This window comes from Sinocyclocheilus rhinocerous, unplaced genomic scaffold (assembly GCF_001515625.1).
Source record: "Sinocyclocheilus rhinocerous isolate Xijiao unplaced genomic scaffold, SAMN03320098_v1.1 scaffold795, whole genome shotgun sequence".
Classification (NCBI taxonomy): domain Eukaryota; kingdom Metazoa; phylum Chordata; class Actinopteri; order Cypriniformes; family Cyprinidae; genus Sinocyclocheilus; species Sinocyclocheilus rhinocerous.
In genome coordinates, this window is record NW_015630361.1 from 314734 (window position 1) to 328217 (window position 13484).

Here is a 13484-nt window from a genome sequence, read left to right on the forward strand (position 1 = left end):
TACTTTTGAATGGTATATATATATATATATATATATATATATATATATATATATAAAATGGTACACACACAAACACACACATACATGAAAAAATACATAATTCATAATACATAACAATAGATATATGTAAATATAATAATTGTTTTTTATTTATATTTAATTTACTGGATTATTCAAAAAGGGCATTATCATTTAGTTTTGTACTATACAAACCATTTTCTGGTTGAATTTTCAGTAAAAGTCATTATATTGTCAAATAGAGTATTACTGTAACCTACATTCATTCATATCGAGATTTAAGATTTTGTTGATCCCGCCCATCCTTAATCGATTGTATCTATACAGAATCAATACTCGAGAAGGATCAGCTGATAATTAAACACTTGTATTCAGCAGCACTGTCTATTTCTGTAACTATTTTGGGATCCATTCCAAATCAAATGAATTAAACCATCGCTCGTTTCTTCTTAAAATTCACAAGTGAACATCTGTGGCGTGGGACGTGAAGCTGCACCTGCTCAGTCTGGCTGCTTTAGAGCTTCATAGTTTAGCTGTGATAACACAGAACAGACTCGCACGAACACATATGATGCAATGACTTTAACAGCTGCCGCAGCGCAGAGCAGTGTGTTTGTGAAACCTTACATACTGACTCAAGAGTATGTACAAAAATTAATTACAATAAATAAATAAATAAATAAATAGAATGATTTGTGAGATAAAAAAGTCACAATTACCTTTTTTTGCTTTTTATTTTCCCAGAAACAAGCTTCCATAAAAATGGTTATTTTAACTGTTTAACTTCACTGAAAGGTTCTTTTGGGAACCAAAAAAAAGGTTCTTCTATGGCATCGCTGTGAAAACCACCTTTTGAAACCTTGATTTATTTTCTGTTTTGTTTACTTTATTAGTATAGGACAGTATAGAAGTGACAGGAAGTGAAGTGGGAGAGAGGGAAAGGTCCTCGAGCCGGGATTCAAACTCAGGATGCAACAGTACTATATATCGCTGGCCACAAGACTATCGGCACCGACAAAACCTTATTTGTGACCCTGGACCACAAAAGCAGTCTTAAGTCGCTGGGGTAAATTTGTAGCAATAGCCAAAAATACATTGTATGGGTCAAAATTATTGATTTTCCTTTTATGCCAAAAATCATTAGGATATTAAGTAAAAATCATGTTCCATGAAGATATTTTGTAAATTTTCTACTGTAAATATATTAAAACTTAATTTTTGATTAGTAATATGCATTGCTAAGAACTTCATTTAAACAACTTTAAAGGTGCTTTTCTCAATATTTTGATTTTTTTGCATCCTCAGATTCCAGATTTTCAAATAGTTGTATCTCAGCATTGTATCTCAGTTGTATTCAGCTTTCAGGTGATGCATAAATCTCAATTTTGAAAAATTGACACTTAAGACTGGTTTTGTGGTCCAGGGTCACATTTTTTATGAGTGTAGTGCGAAGAACATTTAAAAAATCTACAGAACCCTTTTCCACTATAAAGAACCTTTTGAGGAAAGTAAAGTTTAAAGTTTGGTTGTTAAAGGCTCTTCGTGGAATCATCAATGCCAACACAGAACCTTTAAACAGGAGTGAATTGGAAGAAACGGTGCTTCTGCCTCTCACCAATGAAGTTTCTCCAGCTCTGATGATCCTCGGCCTGTTTCCAGTTGCGTGGCCAGCAGGCCAGAACTGTGTTGTGTTGAAGACCACCCAAACCTCCGGCCTGGACCAAATGTGACGTGGCGTCCCTCATGTTAGAAGAAATGACCACCTGACTGAAACCCTTCACCTTCTCCGCCTCCATGAGCTTCCTCAGAGACTTTGAGACACAGAACAAAGTGGGGAATTACATTAGAACACAAATAAATATGTATGCTGTCTAAGCAGGTAGTTCACTAGCCGTGCTGTGTTTGTGTGAATGTCACCTGTTCGGCCTGCTGTCCTTGAGGATGGTTTTCCAGGTAGGTTCCCTCCAGCGCTGTGCCCACGATGGTCAGACCCTTCCCAGCCTTCAGCTGACTGGTCAGAGACAGCAAACGCGGCTGCTCCACGTTCAGCTCAGAATCCATGTTGACCAGGACTAATATCTGAGGTCTGAGAATAAAGAAAAGCAGGAGAGAATAGCGGTCAGAATTTGAAGTTTACAAATGCGCAACAAGACCAATAACATAAATACTGTACCTTTAAAATCCAGCACAAATATAACACACACACACACACACACAAAAAAAAATCAAATATATTTTATGTAATTATATCAATTGTTAATTAATAGTTGTATTAACAGTTTTGGTTTTAAGTTGAGTTTTTAACGTTGTGTTTTTCAAAAATTCTATTTAGATTTAATTAATTTTTTAATTGAAGTCTTCATTTTAGTCCAACATATTCTTCAACATATTTTATTCCAGTTAGCTGACAAGAAAACATTTTTTTTTTTAAGTTTAGCTTTTCATTTAGTATTTTTATTTCATTTTTTATGTTTTTTATTTTATTTTATTTCAGCCTATTTCGATTGATGAAAAACTATTAATATAAATATATAAATGATACAATTGCATACTGTATTTATAATAGTATTATTATAATTTATACATACGTGATTTGTACTTTTTTTTTTTTACCTCCAGTTCTTGGTGTGTGGTGGTCCCTCTTCCAACCTCATGAGGGCGAAGCGGGCCGCGCTGAGAGACAGACCTCTTATTCCATCACCCCATTCCTTTTCTGCCCTGTCAGCACAGACACACACACACACACACACATCTTTTTCACACACTCTGTTTATGTTCAGAATGCCATTCTAACCCTTTACTTTCACTATATCTGCATTCATAGATGCTGATTTATGGTGTCCACCCTCCATACCAAATGTGTACCAGATACAGTCTTGCAGATACACACAAGGATATCTTCTTTTTTTTTTGGTTTTCTTATAATAAAATTCACATTGGCTGCATATGACATTATTTACTACTTATTATTAGAGCTGTTGAAATCGGAAATTCACATCATAGTCCATGCTAAGTCAGCATGCTTCTGTGTTTTAAATAAAACCAAATCATTCACATGTAAGATGTAATCAGATGCACAAGTATACTGGATGAAATCCTTGTACATGAAGTAGAGATGTTTGTTCTAACTGTTGAGACACATCTACAGAGGAAATGCATAAATGTCCTGTTCATTTTTCCCGACTTTAAAGCAAACTGCCATATAAATGAAGTATTCATGGAAGTATGAAATACCATAAATAACAACAAGTCTGATCTGACACTTACATTTTTTTAGATCACTGGCTGATTTCGGGAGCGTAACAAACGAAACTCCATTAACGAGCAACTCTAATAAGACATTTGTGTGTATTACGACCTGATGTGAGATCCACCAATAAGAGAGGTTCCCAAATCTCAACAGATATTTTAATTGGTCCAAATGAATAGAGAGTATCTTGTGTTTTTCCGTGAGTGCTCGTGCCTATGTCTGCAGTACACTCTTAAAAATAAAGGTGCTTCACGATGCCATAGAAGAACCATTTTTAGTTCTTACCTTTTTATAATCTGAAGAACCTTCTTTCGCCACAAAGAACCCTTTGTGAAACAGAAAGGTTCTTCAGATGTTAAAGGTTCTTTATGGAACCCTTTAGACAAAAAGGTTCTTCTATGGCATTGTGAAGCACCTTTATTTTTAAGAGTGTATATTGTATATGTCTATTATTTTGCATACTATTTTTTGGATTGCATGCAAAACCTTGATGACCTAGTACATGTGCTAGGTACTGTATCCCACAATGCAATGCACACAATTTGACCTTGCATTTTGACTCATTTTTTGACTTGTATAAAATGATGACGATGACATAGGCATACTGCTATTTATATTGCTTCTGTTTGTAAGCATGCAGTATATACTGCGCAGTATGCAGTAAGAATTCAAATCCGCACACAGCCTCAGACTCCATAATCTTGCCGCCAATTTTCTCCTTGTCTTTAATTTCCGGCAAAAGACTCGGGTCACTGTTCGCCTTGACTCTGGAAGTGTTTCCAAAGGAAAGGCACTCAACGAATCAAATCCTGGAGCAGATTTCAGCTGTTCTTGCCCGGCCGGATTACGAGGGATCTAAAAATCCTGACAGGTCAAACGCCTGAAACTCAATTCTAATCCATCGTCTTGGTTTTCCGCCCCGCCGGTCTCCCCCGACTCCGGGTCAAAATCCACTTACCCTCGGAACTCGATATATTTGTAGATACAGCTGGCGATTCCCATGGCAACGATGGCATAGTACCAAGAACAGATGAACATGAGCGAGATACAAAGGCTCATGCCAAGGAAGGATAGAGTCCTGTTGGAAAACAGGAAGGCAAATGTTAGTGTACAAATACGAGTAAAGCCACAGCAAACGGCAAGACGCGGCGCTCTGGAGCTCACCAGTGGTAGAACTTGAATCGCGGTCTCCAGTTGGGCGTTCTGAGCAGAGTCTGAACAGCACAGGCCAGATTCACAAACATGTAGCACATGAGGAAAAACCTGCCGCCGCACGAGAGAAACAAACACGACAATGTCGAGAAACAGAAACGGATACCCGGGATTATGGCTCAAATGTTTGGACCCTTAAACCACACTTAAAATGTCTCAATGTGATTGTTATAGTAAAAAAATATTGAATTAAATAACATTTATTGAAAACAAAAATGACCCAAACAGACAGTATTTGTTTGTTTGTTTTTGTTTAGTGGATCATGTTGATAGTTAATATAGTAATATTGTTAACTAAAACTAAACCTTAAACTACTAAAAATCTGTTTGGTTCATTTAAATAAAACATTGTTATTTAAGTATTATTTAAATACTATTATAGTATTTAATACTATTTAGAATTAGCTTTTATTTTCATATTTTCCATTTTCTATTTAATTTTAGTTTAAATTTTAAATAATTTTGTTAAATAATATCATTTATGTTTGTTAAACATATGAATATAAATATGTCTATATATAATATAATAAAAATAAAATTTTATATAACATACATTAATAGTTAATTAATATTTATATTAACAGATTTCATTTTAATTTGAGTTTTTTACTTTTCAGTTATTTTGTTATGTGTGTGTCTTTTTTAAGTATTTCTATTTACCTTTAATTTATTTAAATTTTAGTCTTAGTTTTAGTCATTTTAATTCTTCAACATATTTTATTCCAGTAATCTGACATGGCAACATTTCAAATTTATATTTAAGTTTTGGTTTTCATGTAATATTTTATTTTTATATTTTATTTTAGCTTTAATTCAACTGACAAAAACATTTTTGAATAGTTTTCATTTCAGATAACAATAACAACACTGATGAATGCTACTTAATTTTAAACTGTATTATCTAATGCAATGACATTCAGTAATTTTTATGTGTGATTTAAATGTGCAAACACTCTCTGAGGCCGTTGTATATCCGTATCGTCTCTTACATGGAGAGAATCGGAGCGACGTTATCCAGAGAAGCGATGAGAATTCCACTCTCACAGATACATGCGGTCAGAAGCAACGCCCAGGTGGGCTCCCCGTTTGCTTTTCCATGACCAAACACCTGCAACACACAAACACACACACACACACACACACACACACACACACACACAAATGCCCATGAACAGCTAAACACAAGGTCAGTGCTGGCAGCTCTTGGCCAGAATAAGCTGCAATGTGAATCTGACTTTATGCTGAAAGTCAGAGACTAAACACTCATCACATGTTTGCAGCCTCACCCTGAGGAACGGCACGATGCCGTCTCGAGCGATGGCCTGCATGAGACGCGGAGCACCCGTCAAGCTCTGAAGCCCCGCACCGCAGGTGGAGAAGAAGGAACCGAAGACGATGACCCAGGGCGACGGCCACGCCAGTGTCCCGATCACCAGATTCCCCCTGACCGCCTCACCAAACCTGAGATGCACAAACATACACAAAGAATTATGCTACTGCTCAATAGTTTGGGGTTTTATTCAACAAGGATGCATTAAATTGATCAAATGACAGTGAAGACATTTATGATGTCACAAAAGATTTCTATTTCAAATAAACGCTGTTCTTTTGAACTTTCTGTTCATCTGAAAATAAAAACACATCACAGTTTCCAGAAAAATATTGGGCAGCACAACGGTTTCCAACATTGATGATAATCAGAAATGTTTCTTGAGCAGCAAATCAGAATATTAGAATGATTTCTGAAGGATCACGTGACACTGAAGACTGGAGTAATGATGCTGAAAATTCAGCTTTGATTATAGAAATAAATTTCATTTTAAAATATATTCAAATAAAAAAACGTTACTTTAAACTGTAATAATATTTCACAATATTACTGTTTTTACTGTATTTTTGGTCAAACAAAATGCAGCCTTGGTGAGAATAAGAGACTCCTTTTAAAAAACATTAATAATCTTCCCAACTCTAAACATTTAAATGCTAGTTTTTTTTTCATGAACTAAATCATGTGACAAGACATTTTAAACACATAACATACTTATCCCTCAGCACCGTTCCCTCGATGCAGGAACCAAACAGAAACACACTGGACATGTCTGAATACTTCAGTTAAAGAACATTGTTTTTTGATAAACATTAACTGTATCAGCGGGTTTGATTGTTTCTAAGGCTTTTGGCTTCTCCACAGAGTGATTACTAGGCTTACATAATGCATATTAGAATTGAGAAGACTGACTCATTTTAGTGAATCTGTTAATTTGGACAGTTCGTTCAAAAACTTACCAACAACCACACAGGATTTGTTTTTAATAAACTGAATATTGCCAGAGACTTTTTGCAAACTGATTTGATTAAATCACTAAAATGAGTCATGTGATATTTGATCACTAATATCATAAACTGCATTGCAGGAGGGTGTTATATCAGACTGTGTCCACCAGGTGGTGCGCTGTGTGTGTTTCTCTAAGAGAGGATACAGATGATGGAGGTGGTGGTGATGGCCAGGATGGTGCCGATGGGAATGGACTTCTGGGCGTCTCGCAAATCACCGGATCGGTTTGATCCAGCCATGATACCTGTTCAAAACAAGACAGATCATAGAATGTCTACAATGTTTGCTTACTACATAATTCCCGTACTTCCATTTGGGTTATTTCATAGCTTTGATGACTTGTATTCTAAAATGTGGAAAATCCAGACTTTTTTAATATAAACTTTTAAACAGAAACATTCATTATTGGCATCTAAAGTTCCATTTTGACATTCATTAAACCTTTCCATTGCAAAAAATGTATAGTGGAAAAAAGGTTTTTAAAAATGGTTCTAAAAAGGAAGTTTTGGTTCTTTTGTGACATCGCTATGAAAAGCCCCCTTTATTTTAGGAGCGTAGAATATTCTTATGCATTCTGATCCACAAGGTCAATTTTCATAATCATAAATGATGGATGAGATCAGGGCTGTCAAGAGAAGACTCTACCTGTCACGGAGGGGAAGTAGATGCCCACCAGCATTGTAAAGAAGGAGGTGATGTCCGCAAGCACGTAGCGGTTGGTGTTGGTCGGTATGGAATCAGGTTCGACTGCGGCGGGTATTCCCACCTTCTCAATGAAAGAACCCTTATCCATATAATTCCCAAAGAGATTCTCTGGAAGAGAGAAATAGGGAAACAAAGCGAGAGAATATGAAAAATGTGTACATTTATTTATCATCAGTGTTAGAGGCTTGTTCAGATCATTAACACTAAATATGAGCAATATTAATAGCAATGGTAAGCAGACACAGAGGAAAAGTTTGAATTTGAAAAAATAAACTTTATTTTAATATCCTCATACAAAAGTTCGTAGACAAAAGTGAATATCTTCTGTAGGTTCACTAGCGTCCAAAAGTTTGGGGTCAGTAAGATTTTTAATGTTTGTGAAAGAAGTCTCTTAGGCTCATCATCCAGTATGGCAAAAAAAAAAAAAAAATTTCTAGCCAAAATATACTTTCAATATATGCTAAATATATGTTGTAAACAGTGAAGCTCAATTAAATATATTTTGGAAATTGAAAATTTCATACACCAATATATTTTTCAATTTATTTCAGGGGCAAGAAAATAAATTTCTAGTCTTACAGTAGCCTACGTTTAGGCTCTATTCATTGTTTATTTTTATTCAAATGTGTTATATGTTCATATGTGTTATAAGCAACAAAAAGATTTTCTTCAGTGGTGACGTGTGAATGTGTTTTCTTGGACTGAAATATATGGAGGGCAAAATATGTTTAAATGCTTTTAAAAAATACATTTATTAATATATTTTCCACAAAATACAAAAATGACCAAAAATACTTCAGTAGAAATTAAATTTGCATAAATATATTTTGAAAAATATTTTAGCAATTTTTTTGTATATTCTAAAACATACAAAATAATTTGAAAATATGTATTTTTGCTGTATGGCTGCATTTATTAAAACCTGTAATGCAGTGAAATATTCTTATCATTTCAAATAACTATTTTCTATTTGAAAATATTTTCAAATGTATTTTATTTCTGTGATCAAACTGAATTTCCTTCAGAAATCATTCTACTATGCTGAATTGCTGCTCAAGAAACATTTATTGTGAATGTTGAAAACAGTCTTTGATGAATAGAAAGTTAAAAAAACAGCATTTATTAGAATTTTTATTTGTAACATTATAAATGTCACTTTTAATCTATTTGCGATGCATTCTTGCAGAATAAAAGTGTTAATTTCTTTCTTTCTTTCCAAAAAACAAAAAAATACCTAATTGACACCAAAAGCATGGTTATGATTATGATGTCATTTTGTGGCTGTATTTACCGCGTAGTGTGCCACTCATAATTCCGGGGATTCCCTGTATTTCCGTGATGTTGTTGTTGGCGAAATAGCTGTCGCAGGTGGCGTTCAGGAACTCGGAGTCGCAGAAGAGCCGCCAGAGTTTGGTGGTGACCGTGGCGTTTTCTCTCTCGATGACCTTCGCGCACACATCGAAGCCTTTCCAAACCAGAGTCCGGTTTCCCAGCACACACACTCTGTGGAAATCATTTCAAACTAAATAATTTCTAAAGGACAAAAAACAGCTTCAGTTAGATATTAGGGGTCGAGCGATATGTGTTTTTCAGGACCAATGCCGATTATTACAAGTCAAGTAGACCGCTAGGGCTGCACGATTAATCGAATGCGATTGTCATGCATATCTTTCAGTGAAGCACGGTTCTGTGATCAGTAGTAAATCTCCATCCAAAGGCCAGAGGGCGCTCTCACGCTGAAACTCCAAATATGCTCCACAGAAGAAAGGTAATGCACGTCTTTCCAGGGTTGTGGCTAGAAGGGATACCGCTGCGGCCGGAAACTAACAATGAAGTCGTAGTTTACTGACAAGCTACGCAAAACCGTTTTCATAATTGCAGACCGATATATTTGCGCGATTATGAAATCGTTCTGCGATTATGAAAGCAGTTTGCGTAGCTTGTCAATGAACTACGGCTCTGTGTAGTAAATGCTGTTCCATCTGAACCCGCTTTTACCCGGCGAGTTTGTGTCGTTTATAACGTGCATTTGAAAAAAAGCAACATGCGTCAAACATCTTTCCAAACATGAGAAGCATTTAAGAACCTCTTGTCCAACAAAATACCACATTTAATAACATGTTTTTATTCCATCGTGCAGCCCTACTGACAACCGATATTTTGAACCGATATTTTTGTCTTTTGTAAAAATGAAAATTTATGTCAAAATTAAGAATAACAAAGGTTCTGACAATAATGTTCTTTAAATGCTTTGTTGTTTTGGCCGCGGAAGCATGGTAGCTGTCATAAAGCAAGGCCAGACACAACGGGTAAGTGAAAGACAGGATGGTTTATTGATACAAGATGTGGAGGAGTGGAACGGGTTAGGTTAAGGCAGGTGAATGTCAACAGAGTGAATGATTCCAGGGTTCTTATCGGAGTTCTGAGGGTGAGTATCTGATGCCGGTTTCGTGGGAGATCGTGGAACAGCTTCCAAGGAGTCGTTGGAGGATCGCGGGAGAACCAGAAGGTAAGTCTTTCTAGGAGAAGATCGTATAGAGAGCCCAGAACAGTCCATAGGAGTGAACGGTAGACCGGACAGTGAGTGACTGTGATGTGTGTGTATTTGTAGTGTGGCTTGATTGGTGACAGCAGGTGCGGGTGATCAGAACTCAGGTGACTGTGATCGGGTGATTATCCTGGCTGGTGACTGCAGTGACTGTGATGAATCCCTGACAGTAGCGGGCTTGGTCTTGAACGCAAACGTTTATTTCTTCTTCTTGTTTATTTAGGTAAATTATTGACCAACAAAAAACATATTAAAATTAAGATACAAATTATACCAAACGAAACTCATTCCAAAAAAGGGATTCTACAAACAAAAACGTATGAAGTGGTCAAAAAATTATGTCTGACCCACTTCGTTTCTTCCAGCGTACTGCCGTCCGATTTACCACGCCATTATGACGTTTACAATTTTCTTTCTTAATTAACAAATTGAACTAAACAAAACACAAACAAATAATATTTAAACATAAATAATATAAAATAAAAATACACTTTCTTAAATGGCTACAACACACAGTTTCTACCAAAATATTCATCAGCAGAACCATTTTCAAAGCTGATAGTAAGAAATGTTTCTTCAGCACATAATCAGCATATGATAATGATTTCTGAAGGATCATGTGACACTCAAGCAGTAATGGCTTGTGAAAATTCAACTTTGCCATCACTAGAATCAATGAAATTTTAAAATATGTAGAAAAAAGTTAGTATAAATTATAAAAAAAAATTTAGCAAAATTACTGTATTATTGTTTTATTTTTAATTTTTTTATTTGAATAAATGTTGCCTTGATGAGCAAAAAAAAAAAAAAAAATACTAAAAACGCTAAAATCTTACCGACCCCAAACCTTAAACGGTAGCGCAGGTGGCACATTGTGGATGTGTTGTAATTTTTTGATACTGATGCAATTTAAAGATGAAATGTGTAATTTTTTCATGGGAGAGTTTTTCTCACGAACATGTCATTCCAAACTTGTATGACTTTTAAATGAGCTTCAAAAATTGCACAAAAAGCACATTAAAAGTATCATGAAAGTCGATCGCACACCATGTGCACTATATTGCACTATATAATTTTTTTTCTTTTCATTTCAAAGCAGCAGCTTAAAAAGCAAAAGCAAAAAATGCATCCTCTGGGTCAAGCAGGTTAATTAGAGTCTTTTGTCACGTCCGTCTGATTATCAGACATGTTAATCATTAATGTTCCCTTCACAAACTCAAAAAACTCACCAGGCTGGTTTGATATCTGTTGTTCCAGACAGGGAGGTGAAAATCCAGCTGACAAAGCACACCAGGGTGGCTGAGAGGATGTTCTCCTTAAATAAAAATCCATCCAGAACATTTACTCAGTCAGGGTTTTGGGAAGTCACAATAGCCTGAAGCGCAAACCCCCTCAGGCCCGTTAACCAGGGGTTTTACACTTAATGGATGGACACATCAAGGGTCTGACATTCAATAAAAAGCCAGAACATTAGAGAGCTACTCCTTGTAGATATGTGCTTTTTTGGTTTTGACTTCACTCTTAATTTTAAAGGAGAATTGATTCATGTACACTTATTTGTTCGCCCATGTCCCATAAGCACAGATGGTTTAGCACATTCTGTTAGAGTTACATCACTTCTGTTGGTGTCAAATCCCAAGCGCCCAATTTCAGACTCTCACAGGATTTCACACTTGTCAGGCGCTTATCTTATAAAAATCAGTTACTGAAAACAAGAGTGAGTCATAAAAAGTGTCGGGTTTAACATAAGGCAGCTTATGGCCTTCTCATCCAAGCATCTGGTAATTGTGTTTGATGAGGTTTAGATCAGATAAAGGAGCACAAATGCGCAGCGTTCGTTGCAAATGAGAATCTGTCATTCAGTTTCCTCATACTTTGGCCCTGCTTACACCCACTGTTAACATCCGTCTCGGGGGATTCGATCACAGGTGGTCAGACCAGATGATTGGCAATTACATCTGGCAGTAACGTGTGTCTTTTGTGACCAGCAAGGATGCATTAAATTGATCAGTAAAGATACTGACAGTAAAGATGTGGACAGAAAATGTAGAAAGGCCAATTAAGTTATACGTGATACACAGAGCTGGGTAGATTACTTACAAATTGTAATCCGTTACTGATTGATAATTACATGACAAAATTGTAGTTATAATAAATTTCACATTTTAGATAACATAATCGGACTACTTTTAGATTATTTTTGATTTATCTCGTTTATCACATTGATTGATAATCTTGTACCATATTGATATAAAAATACAACTGTTAAGAAGTGTTATTAACAACATGAAGTGCATTAAACATTATATTACGTCAAGATTTCCCAAACTGGGGTTTATGAAGGAACTGCAGGGGTGAGTTCCTTATGAGTTTAATGAAAAGCTAATAATTAAATAAACCATAAAAATGTCATTATGAAATCAATCAACATAAAAACACTTACTAAAAAAATTAAATATTTTATTTGTTTACCCAGATGTCATGTGACCATAACCAACGACAGAAAAACGTGAACATGCAAATGTGATACTTAATTATTAATATATTTATTTTAAAATCTCAGGGGTACTTCAACTAAATATATCAGGTGAAAGAGGATCAGATGAGAAAAAAAGTTTGTGAATTCATGAATTTGTGCATTTTAATGTGTTTGAAAAACAAAAGCCTTCTAAAGACACAGAAATACATGGTTAAATAAACTACAGAGTGATCATTCAAATAAAAATGAATGTGTTCATCAGCAGTTGATGCAATATTGAAAAACTTTTTAAACCTGAAATGATTTTTGTAAAATGGTCGGATGCCACCTGACTAATAACTGGTCGTTGTGTGAATGTCCACAAAACTGGAAGACTTTCTGAGTGTATATAAGCAATAGGCTATTTTAGAAACGAACATTTAAAAGATGAAAAAGAGGAATTAGGGTGAATCAATAAATTATGAATAATGTATTGCTATTGTGTGAATATGTAATCATGTAATCTATAAAAAAGTAACTGTAGTCTGATTACGAGTATTTTAAAATGTAATTTAATCTAATTACAAGTACTTAATTTTGGAATCTGATTACGTAATCCAGATTACATGTAATCAGTTACTACCTGGCTCTGGTGACATACAGTGTAACTATATGAAGTGGTCATATACATTTTAAATGACATCTACATTTATATTTTCATTTACATTTAGTCATTTAGCAGACGCTTTTATCCAAAGCAACATCTGAATCTTATTGAAATGATCAGATTGCACAATTCTTTCAATCCCTTTTAAAGGCCGATGTTAATTCTGGGTATAAACCAGGTCTGTGTGTGAGGTCATTCATAGTGGCGTATAGAGCTGACCTCATTATCTGACCGAGGGAATGATGTTCTGTTCACTGTGACTCTAACTTCATCTCTCACCCAGCCCAAGCC

The 13484-nt window shown here is 35.4% G+C and overlaps 1 protein-coding gene across 1 annotated transcript in view; it reads right to left on the bottom strand.

Annotated features, from left to right (window-relative positions):
• Positions 1–13484, bottom strand: part of LOC107740262 (solute carrier family 12 member 5-like) — a 167184-nt gene that overhangs the window by 6794 nt on the left and 146906 nt on the right. Inside the window, exons 11-21 of the mRNA XM_016552631.1 lie at positions 8812–9023; positions 7461–7628; positions 6961–7059; positions 6522–6579; positions 5767–5941; positions 5470–5588; positions 4433–4531; positions 4227–4346; positions 2632–2736; positions 1936–2104; positions 1634–1829 (exon numbers count right to left, since the gene is read on the bottom strand). Of these exons, the coding sequence (XP_016408117.1) occupies positions 1634–1829; positions 1936–2104; positions 2632–2736; positions 4227–4346; positions 4433–4531; positions 5470–5588; positions 5767–5941; positions 6522–6579; positions 6961–7059; positions 7461–7628; positions 8812–9023 (1520 nt within the window). The remainder of the gene's footprint in view (positions 1–1633; positions 1830–1935; positions 2105–2631; positions 2737–4226; positions 4347–4432; positions 4532–5469; positions 5589–5766; positions 5942–6521; positions 6580–6960; positions 7060–7460; positions 7629–8811; positions 9024–13484) is intronic.